The following is a 23,597-nucleotide window of genomic DNA, read 5'->3' as shown; positions in this document are numbered from 1 at the left end:
AGCGCGCCTTGAGAAGTGATACATCGTTAACTTACATTCCCCAAAGGCTAATCAGCTATTGAATATAAACACCAGAGTTTCTTTGATTTGACTAGGAGAACCTGGTTCAGAAACATGAAAGAACGTAAACGGCAGTTTATGAGAGAAAATAAGATATTTTTAGAGCTCCTAACAGCGGAACTAAACACGCTAATTTTTTAAACCTGAAAGCTTAGGACGAATAAGAAAAATTGAAAAGTTTAAAATTATAAATTCATGGCAATTCCGAGGTTATAAACGCTTTTCACTTAGACGCGTGAATTTATCATCTCTTCTAAAGAAATTTAATAAAGCGAAACATAGGTAGTGCAACCTTTAAAGTTCACATATCAATATTTCTTGAGTTTGATCTCCTGCTGAACGACTAAAAGTTACGCAGTAAATACGTAAGAGTAGTAGTGAACAATTATTATGTTACGTAACACTATTCCAACTGACGTCCCAGCCAAACTTGAAAGAAAAACAATCATAGCTTTCTTAGAGACCTTATTTCTTTCATTCTGAACATCAAAATTCCCTTAATTTATTACGGACGTGATTCCCTCTCATCGTTTAACTAAAGAAAAATTAATTACATAAAAATCAGTTATGCAAGCGTCGTCATACCCATATCTTTAGTTTGTTTTTCATGGTCAGGAAGCCTGTAGATCTGCGCAGAGATAAAGCTTTATATTCAGTTAAGAAAAAGGTTACATAGCTCAGGCCAAACTGATATGCCTCCATGTGATTTATCTTTTCCGAGAATATGATTAGGTGGAGATTTGTTTGGTGGGGCAACTGCAGGCTTGACGATGGGTCGACCAGAGTTGTTGGGTTTATGGATATTAGGTTAAAAGAAAATAAGAAATGCGCACTGTTTGAAGATTTGTGATGATTAAATTTGTGGCAGTTCTTGTTTTGCGAAAAGGCCGTTCACAGTGCTTTGGACAGTTTTTGTTCTCAGTAATTGAATTTTTTTTTCTAATTTTGCATAAAAATAGTTTTCAAAAATTGACGCGAAGCTCCTCTTTTGTTGAGGTCGGCCCGCCAAACGACACAGCACCGGCTTTGTCGGCCGCTTTGATAACTATTTCTTCGCATTTTATAAGACTTTAAGCACCGCCCAAGAGATGTTGAGAATTGCATGACTGGATATGTACCAGACTATTTGAAAACAGAGGAGAGATATCTCGCAGGGCAACTCGTAACTCTCGCCTTCTAAACATCCTACTTTTTAAAACAGCATCTGAACAGAGAACAATTAATTATTGAATGGTTTCCTTATGCAACCAGTTGGATGATTCTTTTAAACTTCGTAACTCAATCTTAGGTTTTAAACGGAGATCATGTAAAACTCTAACCACCAGATTTACATGTAAGATTCAAATTGTCCATTTGTTTTTAGTTTCTTAAAACAGAACGTTATTGATTTTTAATTGTATAATTGTCTCTAAAAAACTCTCTCGGGGATGTGTCACTGAAGTTAATTGTTTATTGTTCATTGACTTGAAACTAACTTTGTTCAAGTTGTTAAAGTCCTCACAGTCCATCATCATCCTAAAGTCCATGACTGTCTTTTGTCGCTTCCTCAGAGGCTTATCAGACAACAATGTTTTTGTGATGTCCTTAAGTAAAATAGCAAAATTATTCAGCTTCTACCTGCTATTACTAAACTGTTCGTATTATCTCATTCTCGGAGGCGTGACATGATCATTTGCGCTAATTGGCATAACGGAAATGCGACATGATATCCCCATGGTGATGAATCCCAAGTAAAGGTACTTTAAGAATCAATAACTTACTTGACGTATCATTTTCATTTTGCTCCGGTAATGAAAATTTAATGTGTGCAGTCCTTACGTCGATTTTCCGATTTATACTTACCATGTTTAGCCGAAATTCCTTTAACGTTGCAACCGAGCCTGGAGATGTCCTAGACCAAAGCTTACCGTGTCCGATATGGTAAGACTACTCTTTTCTTTTTTGCTTTTGGAGCTCTGAGTCATTCGGTGTTCGATTTTGGCATTTTAATTTCGAGTTAAATGGAACATTGCGACCGTTTGCTTTGACTTGTTACACATTGCAGTTCATTGGCACTTTTTTTTTTTAGCTCAAACTACAATTTTTTTGTCGGTTCTGTTTCATTCCAGTAAGGAGTTGATGAATCAGCCTGTGTCCATGCCTTGCGGGCACAGTGCATGTAAGGCCTGCCTTCTGGAGATAATCTCCAAACAAAGCATTGGCTCGAGACCTTGCACGTGCCCGCTTTGCGAGAAATTTCATTGGAACAAGCTGCTAGAGACGTTTACTTTGATATAGTCGAACAGTTATAGTTTCAGTTTATTCATTCTGTATCATGGCTGCTGCTCTTTTCTGTAAAAAGTACGCGGTGCGTTTTTAGGAGACATTTGACTAAATACTGACTTATACCTTGCTGATTTTTTTAAGGCTGATCAAACAGTAATCCAAATTTTAAAAATTAGAAAGAGTTTTCGTTGGGCTATTAAAATGACCGACCTGGCTGATGGCAAAGATGCCGCAAGTCCCTCTTCAATGTAGAAAGTACGCTGAGATTCATTTTGGTAAGAAATTCGACTCCTCAGAACTTCATGTTGGAGCAGCTGGTCTCCTCGATGCCACCCACGATCAGTTTAAGGTAGGGACAGGTTAATGTTGGTGAAGGCTTAGGCCACATTTGATGTGAGTAAAAAATAAAACTCATCCATTTCCTGACAAAAAAAGACTCCGTTTCACAATCTAAATTCATTGTCTGTTAGCAGTACTTTTCTCTCTTGCGATTGTTTATCGATGGTGGCTTTTTTTTTGTTGTTGTTGTTTTTTTATAATTGATAGCAAACTAAATGGCGTTACAGGCCAGTTACACTTTAGCTGTGGTAAGCTTAATAAATTGAGGAATATTTCAAAAATCAATTAGCGCTGATTCAGCAGTTCCTTACTTTATTTATTTATTTTTTTCAGAATTGCATTACCAAAAGATGAGGGGGTGCAGATAGTGGTTGAAACACCCCGTCCAACGCTTGTAGACGAAGGGGGTGTTGTCAGCATGGACGTAGACTTTGAACAGCACCCAAATGACTAGGACAGGAATTTAAAATCACAGTAGGCATCTACGGCTACGTATAGCTAACTCCAGGTTTTTAGTAATTGATAATTCGGCCAAAATATTTGAAGAACTTTTGTCGGTAATAAGATTCTAACAACGAGGTTGACTGTACTTTTTTAAGATACTTTTCCGCTTAAACTCGAAATCAGTTTTTTTTGGAATAGAAACTTGTTGTTAAGTTTCAAGTATGTTGTGTTTGTCGGTAAAGGTAAATCGCTACAAAAATGAACATTCAGAGACGGAAAAGTGGACGAGAGGAAAGCATTTTAATTGAGATTCAAAGGAGGGGGATACTAACCCTGACCCCCACCTCCCCTTCAAAAATACAACTAGAGAACCATGATGAACACAATATTCTTCTCGCAACAGTAAAATATACCAAGGCAACCTCAACCCTAAAGGAGATGAATAAGATGCTTCTTTCTACACACTTGGGGTACCATCCAGAAGCTGGCCCGGAACCGACAGACGTGGCGATCCTTCGTAGCCGCCTTACGTGCCGCACGGCATAATGGGCATGAGTGAATGAGTGTCCTAATGGTATAGGAGTTGTAAGTTTAAGGCTTTCAAATCCTTCTAAAATGTTAATAGTATCTCATAGGTTGAGACGTAAAAAAAGGGGGGTTTTCACGAAGTTTTAAAGAGTCCAATCGCCAGAGTGGGTCGAGTCTTGCTCCACGAAGGAGTAACGGAGAGGCTGGTATCAAAGGAGCAGCGTATCTTCAATTCATTGCAGAAGCTCAAGGACGCGACCACGCCGGGCTGGTGAGCGCTCTGAAGCGGAACAATCAGCGTCCACAAATATGGCGTTTGTGACCGTGTGGTTTTTAGAGAAGCCTGGAACTGAGTTAACGCCTGTTGAAAACTGCCTCCGAGCGGTCCTGGAGTTAGTCCGAAGGCGCCAAAACTCAAATGTGCTGAAAGTACACAGTTTTCCCGTCATTTTGATACTAAATATGCCATGGTTTCTTCGATGTTCGCTTAGCAAGAGACAGTAGAGGAAATAGTAAAAGAAAAGGTAAGGTTTATTTGTCGTTTCTATCGTATTTTTGGCTAGGATAGTTTTTTAAGTTTCTCTACTTATCCGAGAATTTGTGCTACGAACCGAAACTTCAAAGCCTTGACAAAAGCTCTATGATTTTTGTTTTCCTAATTTTGCCTTCTTTCTTTAGTTTTTTATGAGTTAATTTCTAGGATGCCGCACACAAAGAACACGCGCTTTAACTTGGCTCAATTCATGAAAGCTCGCAAGGTTGCAAGGGAGAAAGCTGTTGATGAAAATCGCAAGCTATCGGCAGAGTACAAAAAAGTCCAGCGAGCCCAAGAAAAGGTGAGATAAATTTGTCCAGTATTAATGTTTTGGGAAGATTTTTATTTTCAATATCAGAGAATATTGTAACAAAAGGATTATAGGAAAGTGGTGGAGGTCCATGTGTAGGGAGGCTTGAATTTCAATTTTGACAGGGTAAAAGCTTTTTATGTGTTTAAACTCTAAATGACACTTGAAATTAAACAATCAGTGCTTATGAAATCACTTGTATAATAATTGCTTTCAGTTGGCCACAGTCAGGGAACACTTCAAAGACATAACAAATGAATTAGAAAATATTCCTGTGAGTATACTCTTGATTCTTTATTGTGGTTGTTTTACCAGTACCAGTAAGTATGCAGCAAAAAACTGCTGGGTGCAACCTCCAACTAAGTCTGTAGGTTTGCATTGATTAGTGGTTGGATGAGGTTTAATTTTATGCCAAATTTTATTAATAATGTGAACAGAAAAATATTCAATTTTGTAAAAATAAAAAAAAATATTTTGCAAGTTCAATTTCGGTGAACTAACCACTTAACACAGAGCCAGTGCCAGAATGACAGCCATGGTTAGGCTTCTATGCCGGTACCTATGCAAGAAACCTGAGCGAGTGCCTGTGTTCATTTGGTCAGTAAAGACTGTCATAAATGACAGTGTCTCTAAATTGTAAACATCAACATATTGAATGTAAGATTTGGCTAAATATCTATTTTGTTATCATCCAACCACATCTAATTTAAATAATTGTGTTACTACCCAGTGTCTAATTTAGCAATATTTTAGTCACAGGGACAGGTATCTCAGGCACGAACAAGAAGCCCTACTGCACTTGTCAATGGAGAATCAATACTGGGACCAAGGACCGCAAGAAAAAGGAGGCATGAAACCATTGAAGCTGCTGCCAAAATTCATGGGAGCTCAAATGAACATTCCTCAGCCTGTTTCGAGGGAATGTTTGACACTCTGCAAAAGAGATGCAAGTTAGATAAGTTAACAAAATATGTGACAGAGAACAAGCAGTTGACCAATAGAATAGTTTGTAAAGAGTATAAGAAGAGTGTGTTAGAATTTGAAAAGTCAGATGACAACATTGTTCGAAGTATTGCAACATATTATGCAAGTGGTGTAATGGGGAAACGAAAGTACAAAAGTGTAAGACTGGTGCTTTCAATGAAATCAAATGAAGGCAAACCAGGGAAAAGAACAAGTATTTCAATTTGTAAAGGCTGTAAGGTTCCAAAGCTTCTAACTTCTAGTAACCTTGTAGAACAGTTAAAAAAGATTGACATTGAGACTGTTCATGAAATTGACCCAGACTATCTAGAGGGCTTAGAAACTGAAAACCAAGTCAATGGTACATATAGAGACTTGAGACAATACCCACCACTTGCTGTGTCCTCTTAATAAATGTGATGGTGAAAGGCGTTTCAGAAGTTATGGAAACTTTTGAAGTTCCTTTTCTTGTTCCTTTACTCTGCTTAATAAGGAATTCTCGGACTGAGTCTCTGCTTAGCTCAGATAACTGGGCAAAATCTCGAGCAAAAAAAATCTCTGTTATAGTAGATTATATCTGTGTGTTTTTCTTCGTTGTGCACAACACCATAAGCGGAACGGGCCTTTTTAACCATCTGTAAAATTAAGGAAAATATTTCCGAGGACATCGCCCTTTTAAACTCTACAGTCCAAGCGCTTCGGGCCTTCATTCTTGGACTGAGGCGCCTATGGAGCATCTTAAGCCACATCTTCACTTCTCCTTCCAGGAGTGCTGTCGCTGGAATTTGTGACATTTTAGCTCGTTTCAAAGAGCTTTGGCCCACACGGTTTTTTTCAAAAATTGAAGTGAGAGCTGTTTTTACTTCTTCTTCAAACAAAAAGAAATTATCGACTTCATCACGTAAAGGACGAAGAGCCACAATAGCATTCAAAATGCTATTTTCAGCCGCCATTTTGAAAACTGCTTTGTACTTTTATTCGCATTTCCGCTGTACAATCTCAAACAACAGCGGGCGACAAAGTTCCACTTCATGGCACGCGCCAGCCCGGCGTGGACTGGTTAATAAAGTTTAGCATTAACGGACTTAACCAAAACTTTGAGTTTACTGCTACTATATAAAATCTCGGGAAGAAGGCGAATGTAAAGGAACTGTAATGCAGAAACTAGGTAAGAACGCTTTCTTACATTAGTGTATCCCTCATAAATGGCTTCTCTATTCCTTCTTGTTTCGTGGCTGCTAAATTACCGAAAATTACGAAACTTCGTGACCAGATGATGACGCAACTTTTTTGGGTCTCAACCTATCTTCCCCTCAACCCCTCCCCCGTTAATATGAGAATAATCCAAAATATTTGAAAGAGATATGGTAAGGGATGGGACATGCATTTTGTTGTTGAAACAGGTGTAAGTTAGTGTCTAACAGATGCTCTTCTCCCTTGACTTTCCCTTTCTACCACATATTTAAAGATAACTTACAACATGCCATTGTAAAGTGCACATGTCGTTTGCAAAATTTATCAAAATTCATAATCGATAAATATGTATGATTACCAGCGGAGTAATCATAACCACCAAATACTTAATGAATGACAAACATTGACATAATTAGAATACAAACTATCTTAAACATTTGTATTAATTTTTTATCCCTCTAACCCATAGAAGTGATAAACAAGAAACTTCTCCCCATAATATCCTTACATTATCCGACAAATAGGTAATGGGAATACTCAAGTGTATCAGGTAGAAATTGTCATCTTGATCTAACACCCAATTTGCATAACCTATCTACAAGGAAGTGTGTAGCAGCTAAAGGGGACAATTAACAGAAAGTTTCAAAAGATTGAGAGTTAACTTTCAATTAACAACTGCTCTACATCTATTGAATGTAATACAGCACAAAAATAATAATTTACATTTTTCTTTGATCAAAATTTATAAACATGCCTTATTACTTATTGAGTGATCATAACCACTTAATACTTAACGAATAACAAACATTAACATAATCAAACAGCAAACTAGTTTAAAAAACTTGCATTAATAATTTTTTCACCCTTTGACTTCTAGAAGTGATTAACAAGAAACTTCTTCCAATAATATCCTTATGTTATCCAACAAATAGATAACAAGAATACTCAAATTGATAAACATGCATGATTACTTACTGAGTAATCATAACCACTAAGTACTTATTAAATAACAAACACTAACATAATTAAATTACAAACTAGTTTAAAACCTTGCATTAATTTTTTTCACCCTTTAAGTCCTAGAAGTGATTAACAAGTAACTTCTCCCTATAATATCCTTACATTATCCAACATCTAACGACTTCTTCAACTTCTTCCTTTGGCAGCCAGTTCTTTTTTCCCCTTTTTTCCTTTTCCCCTTTGGTATTGATTTCCTCTATTTCTTCTTTGTCTACCTTTTCTCCTTCCTCACCTTCCATGCTGGCATCTTATCTTCTACATTCTCCATCTTTATCTGCTAGTGTCTTTTTTCTCTTCACTCTTTTGCTTCTTCTTTTCCCTTTTCTCTTTCCCTTCCTTTCTCTTCTTTTTTCTATTCTTCTTTCCTTTTTATAATGATCTTGGTGGTCTTCATCTGTCGATAAAAGTGATGATGGTTTAAATCCTTTTAATGATCAACATCAGGCAATGGTAATGGATTTTACCACCACTTCATCATTGAGGTGATGCGATAAAGAACATTTTAAGTCTTCTAAGATAATAATTTTGTTCACAAGTTTTACTAGAAAACCTACCATAAACCTCATGAAGACAATTCTTACCCTCGACTGTCATTTGCAGGATTTCCTCTTTGCCTAGCAGCACATTTCCTTTGAAGCAAACCTGCAAAGAAATGAAAGTAAGGGAAGTATGCTGCACAAAATGGAAAACATGGTGATGAATAATTCAGCGTACAGCATACCTCCCTCAAACATTTCTATTGGAGAAGATACCATATACATTTCCTTGCATGTTAATGTTAGTGTTACTGTTAGCTTTTATGACAGTGTTATGCAAGTCAATGCCAATGTGTCATCTTCCATAGGGACTGGCATATCTTAATAACTCTTCCCTGGCACTTGAAACAAACATACTTAATAAATCACTTTCTTCTTAAATTTTCATACCTATCATGCAGCTCATTCAAGTATATGCGGGAGCAATTAATAATGATTGCGTCGAAGGAATTAATGCGATTCAATGACTAACAGAGAATTTCCCTGGAAAAGTCTGGGCAAACTCTCTGATTGTCTTGTCTCTACTAGAGCCTATTCATTCACCAAAAGCGGGAACATTCTTGCCAATCTTGTCAGGTGTTGCAGCTCTTACAGAGCCTCTTCCCTAGTCAGGAGTGAAACAGTCTTTGTCAGTCTCCCCCAAGTGTCGCGGCACTAACGCCTCGTCCCTGGTCAGGAGAACAGTATTGTTCATCCCCCCCAAGTGTTGCAAGACTAAAGCCTCGTCCCTGGTCAGGAGAAGAACGGTCTAATCAGTCTCCCCCAAGTGTCGCGGCACTGAGGCCTCGTCCCCTGTCGGGGAAAAAGTCTTGTCCATCTCTCCCAAGTATCGCAACACCAAGGCCTCGTCCATGGTCAGGAGAAGAACAGTCTTGTCAGTCTCCCCCAAGTGTCGCAAGACTAAGCCCTCATCCCTGGTCAGGAGAACAGTCTTGTCCATCTTCCCTAAGTGTCACGGCAATAAGGCGTCATCCCTGGTCAGGAAACCTACCTTGTCAGTCTCCACTGATTGTGTTATGGTTTAGGAGAGAAATAATAGTCATTTGTTAAGTGTAAGGGTTTTTTTGTCTGTCTAAGTTGTTGGATTTGCAAGATTTCCCTTTCCAGAAGAAAATGGCGAATCAATTTTAATTGTGAGGGTGTATTTAAATGCAGTCAGGTAATGCTTATCTTGTTCCAGCATGTAATCAATAATAAATTCCAGACTAAGCCCTTAATTGAGAACACAGTGTAAAACAAAAAAAGGTTCCCTACCTGGTCATCTAGGAGAGCCTTGGCTTCTTCTGCATCCTAAATAAATTTGTGAAGATGCAATTGATATGTTACTGCTCAAATTATTGTTTCGTCTATTATAGGTAGTAAAAGAATATCGTGTACTGTAATTTAAGATGCTTTCTATCTATCTTTGGCGTGATGGGTTATATGAATGAGTTATACTATAGCCATTAAACGCTTTTTACAGCTATTTGCAAGGGTTAATTCTACACTGATTCATAGCTACGTTCAAAGAAGTAAACATTCCATGGTATCTAAAATTTCATGGCATCTAAAATAGTGACTTCCTTCTTCCTGGCAAGCTATCTCATTCTCCCTTGGTAAAATTGCGGAGAATATATATTATTCCTAAGTAAAACATTTGTTTCATCAGATTGCTCATGCCCAAATTTCTTGTTTTCTCGTGAAGTTGCAAAGCATCTCAAAGTTGTCGAGCCATGTTACATAATGTGTGGAATACATAAAGTATGATATGCGTTGTGCCGTATACATGACATAAAGAAGATGACAGATAACTAGGTTTTCACCAGTAATGGTTATTACTGGGTTTTGTTGTGTCTTTACGGACGCTAACAGCCTTTGAAACGTTTGATAAATAACGTCGTGACGATTCTGTAGTTTGGAAAGAGGTGTAAGATCGCCCAGCACCAATCTAGAATTTCGGAAATTTTTACTCTGATAAATCGAAAAAGACCAGGTAAGTTGTTTTAACTGAAGTAAAAGTAAAAAACTTAATTAAATCAACGGGTTTATTTGTTTTGTTTAAATTTTTTGGCGGCTGCAATAATATGTTATTGTTTTACGATGTTATTTCAGTAACAAAGAGGGGAAAATTTGAACTTGACTGGGACTCGTGTTGTGTAAGGAGAAATCAACATAATAGATAAAACTTTATGTAAGTACCCTCTCGCAGATATCTAGCACCTCCTTGCCCAGAAGGGGATCTTGGTGTTTAACCACCTGCTTTTTTCTTTGAAGGGTGAAATTTCTGTTGTGATCCTGCCCAGTCATACACCTCCTGTTAAGAGATAAATTTCTTTCAAAAAAGCATTCAGTGGGTGGGTGTTCCTTTCATTTGGAAAGTGGGAAGCCTTTTAAACTAGAATTGGGGATCTGGGGCAGTTTTTTTCTTGTCACATACTGAGGGGACTACAAATATTCAGTTAAACTGTAAATCAATGTAATTCAGTTTTGTTTCCTCTGATCGGGAAATATGAAAAGAGCAAAATTGATATTTTCAAGTAAGTGACCATGTACATATATAAAATATTTAAATATCTTGAATAAAATTTATTGTTATAAATCCTCAGAAGAGAGAGATGGAAACATTGTGTTTATCATTCCAATAATTGATCTTAAATGTATTCATATTAACCACTCATACACAAATTACTGTAAATACCTGAAAAGAGCAGTTGCTTTGAATTTGCCTTTCAGTCCGGTACTGCCACACCGTAGGATTATCGTAATGTCCTCTTTGTCCTCAGGCAGTACCTGTTGACTCCTTACTTCTCTTAACTATGAAATTAAAAGTTTTGTTTTGTTCTGCTGAACTTGCTTGACTTCATTACGAGTAGAGAGAAGGGGGAATTAAAACACCAAAGAGGTCTGTCGGCCAGAAAATAACTGCAGCAATTATCCAGTAATTTTGAAAGGTTACCTTTACAAGCCTTGCTGGGCCTATTTGTGGAGTCATTCTTTTGATTCCAATATTTTCTATTCATAGTGAGGTAAACTTTTTACCTAATGTTATTGAAAGAGTTTTCTTTCTTTTATCCCCTGGTTGATCTTGTAGTATGTAGGCAATATTGGAAATTATTGTTTTCAAGACATGTCATAAAAATTTTTGCTCCTGCTCATCACCAAAGACACTAGGACGACATTGAAATATTTGATGAACACTCCAGTACATACTTCTCAATGTTCATTGGCCTGGCTTTTCTGTTGACATAAACTTATACTTTTATCATTCATCAATGTCAAAACATTATGAATCGGCTTTAATGGAATGCAACTTATTGTAGGGATATGTTAGAGACATTTAAGATATATGTAATATTACACTATTCACCTCCATATCCATCTTAGTGGTTTGATCCTCCTTTTTATTGCTGACAGAAAAATATAGAACAATTTGCCTCAGTTAGGTACACTTTGACACCTGGACTGTAAAAGTGGTACATGTAACATGTTTTTTTCTGAAAGTAAGTTAGGTGCTACAAGCAAATTTGGGCCATTGTTTGATTTAATATGGTTTACTATGACTTGCATATGAATATGAAAACCTACCTGGAAAACATTCAATCAGGGCCGGCCTAGCAGAGGTTGGTGCTAGGAAAAAAACCTGACTCTCATGGCTATTTAGCCCAAAGTTTGATATCACTGAAAAAAGAGAGATTTTTACTTTTACCTGTCGTACTTTTATCATGTTTGTGTGTAAATGTATGGACAATGATCAGATGAAAGCTGACTAAATGGATAATTTTTCTGGCTTTCTACTTAAATCGCTATACGGCTTAATTCTCTTCAGTGTAAACCATCTATACCAAGAATCGGCTTTGGGATAATTGATTTACCTCTTCTGCCACTTATACTCTGCATACATGCCATCCAGTAGTACAGATCAACTGATAATGTTTGGAGCATGCTACAAATTCTGCAGATAGTTAAAAATAGAAAAAAAACTAATTTGTTGACAAGTAGCATGGTAACTATCCTTACTTTGATAACCTGAGTATGCAATTTGATTTAAGTTGAAAAATTGTAAATCATATTCATACTCTAATTATTGGAGTGTTGTGTCATGTTTAGTAACATAGTGCAATGGTTTCTGGAAATGGCCGATATATGACCTTTCTCAGTTTCTGACCTAGCTAGTTGGGCTTGTGGAGGAGTGGGGTTTGTTTGAGTCGATGAAGGTATTGGAGTTGGTATTGTGGATGTCGAGGTATTTGAGGCTGAAATCAAGAATGAGATTCTTGTCAGGAGGGGTCAATCACATATTGTAACTGAGGGATATTTTTCTTAATATAATTGTGAATTTCTGACTGATTACCTTCAACATGGTCGTTGATTGCTTCAATAGTTTACATAAATAGGAACGTGTTTTCTTTGAAAGTTTTAATTTTCTTGGACGATGAGAGAGTTCAGAACAGTGCGCAAATGCAACTTGTTAAAAATTCACAGCAGCAAGAAAACATCTGCACTGGTTTGCCAAGGAGCGTTTGTCTATTGGTAACCAGTAAAATATTTTTAGAGTTGGGATATAAAATGTAGATGAGTTTCAAACTCTACAAGTGGCCAATTTTGAGGATAGATGTCAACAGTAAGGAACTATAACATGTGACGAAAAAAAAGTTTTGGAAATGGGGAAGAGACAACTTCCATGGCATGAAGTGGAGGACATGTGGAGGACATGAGACCAAAAAGGTTGGGCGGAATGAAGTGGACTGAAAAAGAAAGACATTATGCAAATAAATTTTTGTAATAAAAGGTTAAGTCACTCAAATCAAGTTAAATCAAAGTAACGTTTTGGGACTAGATTTGTTGTGAGTTCACCAACGCATCGATTCACTGCGATACATTGCGAAAGCGTACAAGACACTCGCTGGGCTGGGTGGTGGACGGCGTCCTCTCAACGTTTTCACATTGGAACTTTCAGACGAAATGGTAAAGCATTCTCCAGAGTTAAAAAGTATTTGCCGCTATTGCTATTTATGCATCATTGTCTCAGCTTCCTTAGATTCCGCGGTTACATAAGTCCTTCTTGAGTAAAGTGTAAGTGCAGATGCCTTACACGGCGAGTCTGCAGATTTCTGCCTTTGAGCAATATTAATTTTCGTGCTCAGGAGAAAGTGAGATGAACATTTCTCAGGTATCGTTAAAACTAAAGAAATTACCTTAGCTTTTTCAAAGAATGTTCACACATTGCAAAACAAACTAGTATGATAGTGATGTAAATGCAACAGCAAATAGCGATTAGATTTATAGAATATCGAAACTATTTCATCAACTAGCTTGTAAGATATAAGGGTTAGATTTTACGACAGTCATCTATAAAACATAGGAATAAGCCACTTTAAATAATTCCTATTGCATAATTCCAGTACAGCAGGGGCAGGCGTGCGGCTAGAGACACGTGAGTTTTCGGAATCGTAACAACAGAATATTCTCCCGCAAGAGGCTATTTCGAAGTGGTGGAAAGACGGGACGTGGTTACTCTCCTCCCCATTATCGCGAGATGTGTTCGGATAGGAACAGAGGTGCACTCCGATGATTGGACTGCGTATCGGCAGATGGATCACCATATCCATTCCGTAAGTCACCACCAGGCTGTTGTTGAACGGCTACATTTGGTGGATCCGGTCACTGGAATACATACCCGGGAAGTGGAGTCCTGCCGGAACAATTTGAAATTAGGCCAAAAAATACGCAGAGGATTTGGGAGGGAGGACATGCAGTCCTACCTGGACGAGAAGATGTGGCGTCAGTGGAGAGCAGAGAACCCTCAGAATGCCATGAATAACTTTTTGGCAGTTTTAGCTGGACAATATATTGTTAACAATCCTGTATTGTAGAAAATTTAGAATTTGTAGATTAAAAGAAATGTGTCTCCGTGATTGACGTGTTTTAATATTCAGGTTTTTACATCAACCAACCAAAGTCTCAGTTTTTAAATGGTGCGGTATTTGGTCGTGTTCAATTTCTTCATTTTTCTTTGCTTTGTTGTTTGTTTGTTTGTTTGTTTGTTTTTAACTTAGTTTAATATAGTAAGCAACAAATAACATTGAGGCCCATTTCACGAAGACGGAAAATAAGAATATAAGAGACAACATAATTTGAATTCCAAGGTTTAGGTTTACAGCTTCCTCTAATCTGCATAAATTGACTTCGACGTGGAGAAGAGCTAATGAATTTCTCATAAGTCCTTTTACATATATAAAGTTCAATAAATACCTTAATGGTAAATTTTTAAAATGGTATTGTATTTTGTAGCTCTGTCGACTACTTGTAAGTTAACATTTTCTTGTAGAGCTCAGGTTTAAACACGCACTCCTGGTGAAGAATAGAAAAATTGCATCCGAGAGGTGTATGATAAGTGTTAGTAAGAGCAATTTTCCTTGACGCTAATTACATTCCTTGACGTCCTAGTGACTATGAAAGAAAAAGTCTGAGATAAGAATGCATGATTAACGAACGGTTTTATAGGTCAAATGACAGAACAGCACCACAAAGTCGCGAGGAAAGTGGGTAGAACCGACTGCCGCTTTGCCACGTAAATCTTCATGGATAGATCAACAACCTCCGGCTATGCAAACTAAACGCTTGATTTTCAGGAAAATTTTGAGACTTCTAGAAGTCGTCCTCTCACCCTCCTCCCCCCTTTAAACCGCCCCTAAACCTCCCACCCCCTTCCCTTCTCACACAAGGCTTTATATCGAGTCCTAGTTAGCTTAGGAGGGAGAAATGTACTCTTTTGGCTTTTCTTCCCTTCAGTATGTAATGTTATTTATTCACTTTTGTGATTGCCGTATATTGAGTTGATTACCAAATCGAGTTCGATTCGAGCTCGATTAGAAGGGTTGTGACTCGAGCTCGGATAGGCTTTTGTTAATTTTGTGAAATTTTACTGATTTTTCCGTGTGTTTGTTTGGAGCATATTTATTCGCAAACTTTCACATTTAACCATTTTCAATTTATTGGAGTTCATTCAAGTCCTTTCATTTTAGGGAGTCAAAAAATGTATAAAAACCATAGTAGCTTTTGGAGTAGATTTTTGTTGTTACTCGCTTTCATCATACGCATCTGCTTGTCGGCACTTTTGTTATTTATTACTGGTTTTGGTACAGTTTTCGCACAGCCCCATACTATTGTAAAACAAATCTGTTTTCCCAATGGAGATGTATTGTTTATTTCTTTGTTTTCTCTAGTCAAGAACTGAATGCATAAAGTTGTATGAGGCTGTGCGAAAATTTTACCCTGGTTTTTTTTTAAGGTAAATATAAGTGTAAATACAATTTCGAGCTCGAGTCACCTATTTCGAGCTCTTTTGGCCAGGGACAAATATTGATCCAAGAAAAGTACATGAGCTGCTCCATAACATTAAAAGCCAACATAAATAAATGAATTTTTACACATTTAAGCTATTGTTTTCAAATATATTAGCATCTCAACTTCGATATCGCATTCCAAACTGTATTTTAAAGTAACCATCAACATCCAGGTTTCGCCCAATGCTAAAACGAAATTGCACTGTCCATTCTCGTAGCGATTTTCTACCAGGTAAGTGGAACTGGCGCTAAATTTTCGTTTGACAAAACTCTAACCATAGCAACTTTGAAATAGAAAGTAGTACATAATCTGCGTTTTGCACAGAATTTAATTTGGACGGTTGAATATTCACTTCAACCGGGCGGATGTCCGCAGGCTGTTGTCAACATCTCGTAATGATAATAATAATCCTAGCCATAGGAATCAATCCTAGCCTCTTTGAAGACAGTTTTAAGACAAGCGGTGAGTCTGTGTCCAAAACTTGTGCTTGGCATCCTTGGAAAAATTATTGCATAACATTTGGCCTTCGTCACAATTATAGTACTCGAACACTTATATTTAATATCAGTCCAAATTTGCAGTTGCTTAGCCAAATAAAAGCCCGATGCAGTCTTAGCAGAGACAGCATAAAGTCTTTATCATTGATTAAACGATCCCGATTTGTTACCAACAATTCACTTTGGTATTTTGTTTGTGGCTACTGATGAAGGCAAGCTTTAATTATAAGATTGAAACTTTGATCAATTCATACTTTGTAACTTGTTGAGGTAAATTTACGTACCTTTGCTTATTTGTTTGTTGACGCTGTGTGGGATATTTATGTTTCAAGTTTGGTATCGATTATTTTATGTTACAACATTGTGAAAATAAGCATATCTACGTCAAAAATATATCTTAAAGTTGTCCCATCGCTGCAGTAAAACGTATGCAAATGCCAGGAGCTATATTTATTTCACAGTCAAGCTTAAGGATATTGTTCTTCGATTATGGCATTAGTAATGTGATAGTAGACTGATCACTCATTATTGAGCTATAAGAGGTGACCAATATATAAATATATCACTGTAAATTGACAAAAGAATAAGAGGCTTAGTTTCTGAAGAAACTGAGGTGCTGCACTGATATGGCTTGCGAATATAATTTAATTATATCAACTAGGCTGATTATGTTAATTGGCTACTGAATAGAATTTCTAAGGCTGAAGTTTCGAGCACTTGCCTTTCGTCATGCAGAACGAATACGAAGGGCTAATACTCGAAACGTCAGTCTTAGCAATTCTTTAAGGTGATCCGTCAATTTTCATCAGCGACTCATTTGATAAAGTCAAAGTATCCTCTAAATAGATAAAAGCAGAATGTTCCTTGTAAATTTAAAACATAAGCACAACAAAAACATCACTGCTGTACGTACTGAGCGGAAAAAATCAGAAAAGGATGCACACACGTAATTTGCCGTCCGCGACCTTACACTTGACTTTGTCGTCTCTGACGTAAAACGCTTGTGTTGGTGAAAAGAGAGTGCCTTGTCCTTTGAATTCCCTTAGCTTTGAAAATATTTCTATGTCATACCTTCGCATATTTTAAATCTAAATTTCTAGGGCTAATTTGGTTTTTTGAAATTTTCTTTTTTTAGATGATCGAAAATATTCCAGACGGTCAAATGCATGCATGTTTACATGACAAACAATCACTAATTAAAAAGGTAGATTAAAGAGTTTAAAATGGAAAGTGCTTCAATTGATTAGCAATAAAAGCAGTTTCTTGTCAAACCATACAAAGCAATTATGAATAAAGCGGAAAGTTTTCTAAAGAAACTGTGGTGTTGCATCGGTGGGGGGTATTGCGAAATAATTTCGTTCATCGACTGAGTTGATAATATAAACTGATCACCGCAAAGAGTTTCGAAAGCTGAAGTTTTGAGAGTTAGCCCTTTGTCAGAAAACGGGCTTATCGACGTCAACCCTTTCGCTCTAACTAGGGATAGCACCTATAAAGTTATCTTTTGATGATGACGTTGATAAATGCAAACAGTAGATTCAAATTTCGAAAAGACAAATAATTACTCAGAACAACTCTTGCGGACATCACATTTGAATGTCACAGCTTGTGCTTTCCCGTACGAAACTTTTTTAACCTTCCGTTTTGAGACAAACAATTGACTTAAGTTAAGTATCGCTCGTAAGGTGTGCTTTTTCAGATGATAAGGCGTTTGAACGATTGAAATTTGTTGCTGTGTGCTCTTTGCCCGATTGTTCAACCGGAATTAGGAATTTGCAGTCTTTCTGTCACGATAAGTAAGTTAAACGAACAACTTTTGAATTTAGAAACACAACACGACTTGCGATTCTTGCATTTAACCGTGCCGAAAGCATGTAAGACTATTCAAACATTACAGAATCACTTATGCACATATATAGAATTTTCATTGACCGTGATCCGACGATTCCAAATGATGTCAAAATTTAAGGGAATTGTACTCCAGAGTAGGTTTTCAAATACAGGTTTCGAGTCAAATGAGATATATGAAAGATTCAAAACCGTAAGCATGGAGATTTTGGCTTTTACTGAAGTAAACAATATGACGCAATTTCTAATGTACACAAGCCCGCCGGATGGCTCGATGCGACAATTTCAAATAAGCTCCCAGAGTATAGATGTTTTGAATAACAATAGGTTTCCTTTGATTAGTTTAGAGTCAAACATACTTCATCATGGTATTTCAGACATAGTCTGAGCTCTTTTCATTCAATCCATAGGCTGATTGGTTATATTCCGGTTGAAAAATCTAAAGAATTAGTTCTAAAAAATTCTGATGGCGTTGAAGTTATGATTTTTCATTCAGTAATTTATAAAATAATCGTGCGAAGTACAGGCTGACAAACCTGTTGCTATAAATTATAATAGATATGCATTCCTCTTGTTTGAGTCATTCAGTGCGACTAAATCAGGATGCTTAAAAGAAAATATTTCACTCTTATAACCATTAGTAACTTAGCAACCATGGAAGGTTAGTAAAGACCATTATAAAGCCTTACACAAGATATCTCGTCATTCGACAGCTGATTCTCACTGCCACGTGATGATACCATAGAAAGGTTACGAAGATATTTAAGATTTTCTCTTAATAATTTTTTTTCTTTTCTAGGTCACAGGAACAGCCTTGGTTATTAAGCAAGAGAAAGATATGGAATTGATAGGTATCACAGAAGATGGAGAATGTAGTGTGTCAATTGATTTGCCTGAAAATGAACACTGCCGCTCTCAGAGACAACCAACACTTTTACCTGAACTTGAACAAGCAAAGAATACCTCAATTGCCGTAGAAACCCGAGCACCACTTAACCAAGTAGGCTAGTTATATTCTCCATCAATATATTAATAATAATCTTTTTCAATTCCTTGTTATTTTCAGTTGAGCAGAATTTGGCACATTTGAAATGTACTCATCGATGCTGCTCCTGTATCCTTAGTTTCATGAAGTAAGGTTGTTACCATATGTCGGTGACTGCGGACATTTGCTGTTATTTTTTTTTGTTCTATCTACTTTTTAGGTAAAATTGGGTGACTTCTGTACTTGAGCCTATTGCCCAACCCCCCCCCCCCCCCCCACCAGAGCTTATCCCAGTTTCCATGTAATATGAAGCGGCCAGGCCTATTACTACTCCTCCCTTTGACTGGAATGCTCGTCCATCACAAGGTTATCCCAGAGCATTTCGTCAGGTTTTCCTTACAATTCACCAGTACCCATTTATATTTTTATATTCCAGGGTGGACAGAGGAACTGCATTGTTTTTCCCAATAATATATCACATTAACTCCGCCAGGTCTCGAACCAGGACCTCTCGACCCGGAATCCTGTGCACTCACCACTTTCTCTCATTTTCCTACCTTGAACTATGAAGATAATCCGCAACCTCAACCAATGCTTCGTGTAAATGTAAATACACTAAGGGCATTTGAAAACACGTAATATGTTAATTATATATTTCCGTCTTTTTATAGACCAGACCTGTCATGAAATCAGACAGAAAGAAACGAAGAACTTCAAGTGAATGGATGAAGAAATATTTCTTGGAAGGTCAGTATGTCCTAACTGTATTCAAAGTACTTTAAACAAGAAACCTCTGAATAAATATCACTGATTAATAAACCAATGATGAATATAAATCACCTCATTGTAATATTTGTCACCTTTCAGGTCAAGCTTTGACCTCTACCCAGGCCCAGGCCCTTGAAACACTCGATCCGAGTGCGCCATGGTACCAGAGGCTCATTGTAACACACCGCCGGTTGGTGGGTGTGGCAATCCCATTTATCTTCTTTCAAGTCATTTGGTGGAGTTGTGCCATCAAGTACAACTTCTGGAGTCTGTTTCCTGACAGATATTTCATGTCAATAACGATGGTTTTCGGTTCCGTGATTGCAGGTACAGACTGATCTTCTTAGGTCATTGATTTCGTTTTCTTTCCTGAACAGAACACTTTTCAATGCACTTGAATCTGTATATGACGTTTATTCTGGCTTTAATTAACCTGCGCTTAAAAACAGTCGAAGAATCAATGTAAGCTAAGCCGTAGCCCACTTTTTCGTTGGTCTGTAAAAACTTTCTCGAGAGATATTTGACATCCCATCTCTAGTACTCATAGGATTATTACTATGCAACAATTGTTTCACAAAATCCTTTAGATAACCTTTTTAGAGATTAACGAAGGCTATACAGGTCTACAAGTAGCGCATAGAGTCGCAATCCGTTAAGCATAAATTTTTTTTTATGCAAAAAAAAAAAAAAAAAACCGTAGAAAAGCTCCTTCTCTCCGTTCACAGGAATGACAAGTGAAGGGGGAGGCTCAGTCGCTTTTCCCGTTATGACCCTCGCTTTTGGTATAGCACCAGCAGTAGCACGTGATTTCTCACTGATGATCCAGTCCTGCGGTATGATAGCTGCGGCTTTTACCATCTTCTGGATGCGCGTGCAGCTAGAATGGCATTCCTTAACACTTTGCTCCCTTGGAGGAATTTTTGGCATGATTATTGGCTTGGAGTTCATCGACCCTAACCTCAAACCTCCCCAGAAGAAAATTGGATTTGTATGTGTGTGGTTTGCATTCGCTTTTGCTCTGTTTCTGTTGAATCGCTTTCATAAGCGGAAAACATACAGGACGATCCCAGAATTTAAATTATGGAAGCTCATTGTACTTCTATTAACTGGATTCATCGGTGGAGGCTTCTCAGCAATTGCCGGGAGTGGCGTGGACGTCTGTAGCTTCAGTGTTCTAACGCTCCTTTTCCGAGTAAGCGAGAAGACTGCTACACCAACGTCCGTCATCTTGATGGCAGGAAACACTGTGGTGGGCTTCTACTGGCGTCAGGTCATCCAGCAAGCTGTGAGTGCTGAGGCGTATTATTACCTGGCAGTTTGTGTGCCAATTGTTGTTTTGGGTGCTCCAGTGGGATCAGTGATTGGGAGCCATTTTCATCGTCAGATTCTAGCAAGCTTGAATTATATTTTAGACACTGTTGCTCTTATTACCGCGTATGCAATTGTGCCTCTCACGAAAGCTTTGATTGTGGCCTCTGTGGGTATCGTAGCTCTCGGGTTTCTCTTCTTTGGGTTGATAGCTTATACTGGACAAAAAATAATGGAAGGAGTTGAAAACAGGAAAGAACAACTTTTACAAAGACAGGGTAACAATGAAGAAGAAGTAGATGAAAATACAATGAACTCTAATTCATCTAAAATCAATTTCCTCAAAGAAAAAGCTCATCGTATTGATCTTGAAACATAATAATTAGCCCAGGGGAGAAGTAAAAAATTTCCAAAACAAGATGAGCAAAAACTGGACACACTTTACGAAGAGTGACAGAGAAATTAAGAATCTAGTTCATTGCTATTTTATGTATTGTCTATACGGTGGCTTCAAATATCAGGATGTGATTCATGATCACTATAAGAGTTGTCGCGCTGAATTTAAATCTTATAAGGGAATAAATACGGATATCTTTTCGTCTTTTCCAACACATGGGGTAAAGAAAAAAATTCATGTCAGAGTTATATATTTCGCACGCTCGTGGTAATTCGAAATGACACAGGTAAACCCTCATTTCAAATTTTATTCCGAAAAAAATTTTCACCTTGATACCTTAACTGCCCATTTCCATCCTATGACATTAGTGCCAGGTCACACTTACACTCCACCAATGAAGACATGCATGAGTTTCGGGGCATGTATGGAGCCCCTCTTCTCCCAAGGGTTTTTGCTTTGTTTGAACTTTTTAAAATGTAACCTTTACTAGATTTCTTAAAAGTATAGAGTGCTGCCCAGGGAATGTCGTCATTCGAAAGCCGATAAATGTCAATCACCAGTTTTCAAATCAAAAAAAAAAAAAGCTTTGGTGCGTATCAGTGACGACTTGAAATGCTGTTACTAGAAGAACCAATTCTTTAACCAACTCTCTTGAAGAATAGATGCAAACAGCTGGTCAAGAGCAAGTCCTTATTGGTGTTGTTAACGGTTAAAACAAAGTAGTCTTAATGTGTATAGGTGATTGTCGCTCTGATCGAAGTTTCTGTGGACATTATAAAATTTGGATCTGTATTCTGTAACTTAATAACTTTCGTTGGACAGATACTATTCAAAAGTATAGAAACTACAGATTCAAAGTTTACGAAATGAAAATAAACAAGTTGTTATGGTTTTTTTTTTCTGTTTAGTCGTGTGTAATAATTTTGTCACGAAACGTCGCCTTCATAATTCTTTAAGATGGGCAATTTACATTACCATGTCATATGTTAAGACTGAATCATCTTGCTATACTCCCCATCGACACAGCACCACAGTCTTTTTGGATAGATTCTTTGATAGATTGATAGATTCTTGATTGAAATACATCGCAGCCCGTAGAGATGAATGACGTATTTTCATAAATTGAATGTATAAACTTACGAATTGAATAATACCAAAGAACTAATGACAGTAATAACTAAAACAGTAAAAAAAACTTCAAACAGCTTGTCGAATCATATTGTTAAACGTCTAATGACTTGAAAAGTATTCACTCTGTTCAATCTGTTCGTTTTACAGCGAGGTATGCTGAAGGATCCCACGTGCCTAAGATTGTACTTGCTCTCAGAAATTTCCTGAATTTATGGCCGCTGTCATTGAAAATGCTTTCAAACGTACGCTTGCAAATATCACTGTGATACTCCGCTACGGACGGTAGGTTCGTTAGCGCTAACGCGTGCTGATGTTCCATGCCAGGGCAGATGATTCACATTGCCCTTTTCTGAATGCACTCTAGTTCTAGCTTTAAGTAGGCAGGCAGAGCCTAATGAAACACAAGTACAGCATAATCGATCACGGCGCGCACACATGTGATAAAAAAAAGACAAAGATCTGTCTGAGAAACGCAGGCTCTTTTAAGCTGGATGAGAAAATAGAGCCTCTTAGCTGCCTTTTTTATCACTTCTGTGATAGGCGCGTTCCAAGATAGGTCACTTGGAATAGTTACGCCTAAGAGTTTAGCATTAGTAACAACCTTTATGCACTCTCATCCGATAACTACAGGAGGGAAATCATGACTAACTGAAACAAAAGAAATGCGAAGTTCCTTACATTTGTCAGTATTTAGTTTGGCTCTATCTCTGACGGACCAGTCCGCTACCTCATCTGCTATAGTTTCCGCGTTGCTTACTTTTCTTTTCCTAATTACTTCAGATGTCCTTGAGTCGTCTACGTATTTCCAAAGTGAGCATTACTTGTTGCTAGGTAATTAATCGTGATTAAAAACAACCATGAACTGAGTTTGGTCCCTTAAAACACGCCTGTAGGAACTGTGCCCCATTCTGATGTACAGCTTTCAGAGAGTTTGATTCTCAGCGAGCGGATCCAATTGTTAACGCTAGGTGGAATAGGAAGCGCGCGTAATTTTCTCACTAAAATGCTATGATCTATTAAGTCAATAGCTTTCTTGTAATCAAACCGGAGGGTTCTTATAGTTGATCCGTTTCCATAAGTCCCTTGCAACCAAACGTGGAACATTTCAAGGAGGGTGAGGGTTGTAGGCGACTTTGGTATCGC

General features: G+C 37.6%; 3 protein-coding genes, 1 long non-coding RNA gene and 1 pseudogene across 10 annotated transcripts; 3 read left to right on the top strand and 2 right to left on the bottom strand.

Annotated features, from left to right (window-relative positions):
• The first annotated feature begins 1,011 nt into the window (after window positions 1-1,011).
• LOC149045620 (uncharacterized) lies at window positions 1,012-3,758 on the top strand. Its single transcript, XR_016187312.1, has 3 exons — window positions 1,012-1,980; window positions 2,467-2,674; window positions 2,998-3,758. It is a non-coding gene; the product is annotated as an uncharacterized LOC149045620 (long non-coding RNA).
• Window positions 3,759-4,036: 278 nt separating this feature from the next.
• LOC149045619 (uncharacterized) lies at window positions 4,037-5,875 on the top strand. The gene is made up of 4 exons (XM_089208334.1): window positions 4,037-4,160; window positions 4,315-4,472; window positions 4,699-4,755; window positions 5,235-5,875. The coding sequence occupies exons 2-4, from the start codon at window positions 4,338-4,340 to the stop codon at window positions 5,853-5,855; spliced, it is 813 nt and encodes a 270-aa protein (XP_089064460.1). The 5' UTR covers window positions 4,037-4,160; window positions 4,315-4,337; the 3' UTR covers window positions 5,856-5,875.
• LOC149045618 (uncharacterized) lies at window positions 4,751-6,493 on the bottom strand (annotated as a pseudogene). Its single transcript, XR_016187311.1, has 2 exons — window positions 5,836-6,493; window positions 4,751-5,414 (listed from the first exon to the last, which is right to left on the bottom strand). The product of XR_016187311.1 is annotated as an uncharacterized LOC149045618 (transcript).
• Window positions 6,494-6,618: 125 nt separating this feature from the next.
• On the bottom strand, window positions 6,619-17,148 carry LOC149045617 (uncharacterized). Of its 3 annotated transcripts, XM_089208336.1 has the most exons (10): window positions 16,302-17,148; window positions 14,426-14,524; window positions 12,046-12,125; window positions 11,759-11,851; window positions 11,541-11,580; window positions 10,872-10,987; window positions 10,373-10,487; window positions 9,449-9,484; window positions 8,240-8,300; window positions 6,619-8,052 (listed from the first exon to the last, which is right to left on the bottom strand). In XM_089208336.1, the coding sequence occupies exons 4-10, from the start codon at window positions 11,767-11,769 to the stop codon at window positions 7,907-7,909; spliced, it is 525 nt and encodes a 174-aa protein (XP_089064462.1). In that variant the 5' UTR covers window positions 11,770-11,851; window positions 12,046-12,125; window positions 14,426-14,524; window positions 16,302-17,148; the 3' UTR covers window positions 6,619-7,906. The 3 variants fall into 3 exon arrangements, with proteins under 3 accessions (XP_089064462.1, XP_089064461.1, XP_089064464.1); XM_089208335.1 differs by lacking the exon at window positions 14,426-14,524; XM_089208338.1 differs by lacking the exons at window positions 14,426-14,524; window positions 16,302-17,148 and having other exon boundaries at window positions 12,046-12,870.
• LOC113672844 (uncharacterized) lies at window positions 15,301-22,215 on the top strand. Of its 4 annotated transcripts, none has more exons than XM_089208330.1 (6): window positions 15,301-15,751; window positions 17,153-17,221; window positions 18,665-18,865; window positions 19,522-19,597; window positions 19,718-19,945; window positions 20,344-22,215. In XM_089208330.1, exons 2-6 carry the CDS (start codon window positions 17,153-17,155, stop codon window positions 21,303-21,305), a joined length of 1,536 nt encoding a protein of 511 aa, XP_089064456.1. In that variant the 5' UTR covers window positions 15,301-15,751; the 3' UTR covers window positions 21,306-22,215. The 4 variants fall into 4 exon arrangements, with proteins under 4 accessions (XP_089064456.1, XP_089064457.1, XP_089064459.1 ...); XM_089208333.1 differs by lacking the exon at window positions 17,153-17,221 and adding an exon at window positions 18,932-18,998 and having other exon boundaries at window positions 15,303-15,751; window positions 18,665-18,716; XM_089208331.1 differs by lacking the exon at window positions 17,153-17,221 and having other exon boundaries at window positions 15,302-15,751.
• The last annotated feature ends 1,382 nt before the right edge of the window (window positions 22,216-23,597 follow it).

Source organism: Pocillopora damicornis, chromosome 5 (assembly GCF_964200805.1).
Source record: "Pocillopora damicornis chromosome 5, jaPocDami1.2, whole genome shotgun sequence".
Taxonomy (NCBI): Eukaryota; Metazoa; Cnidaria; class Anthozoa; order Scleractinia; family Pocilloporidae; genus Pocillopora; species Pocillopora damicornis.
Note: the sequence above shows the minus strand (reverse complement) of the source record. Positions and strands in the feature narration are given on the sequence as shown.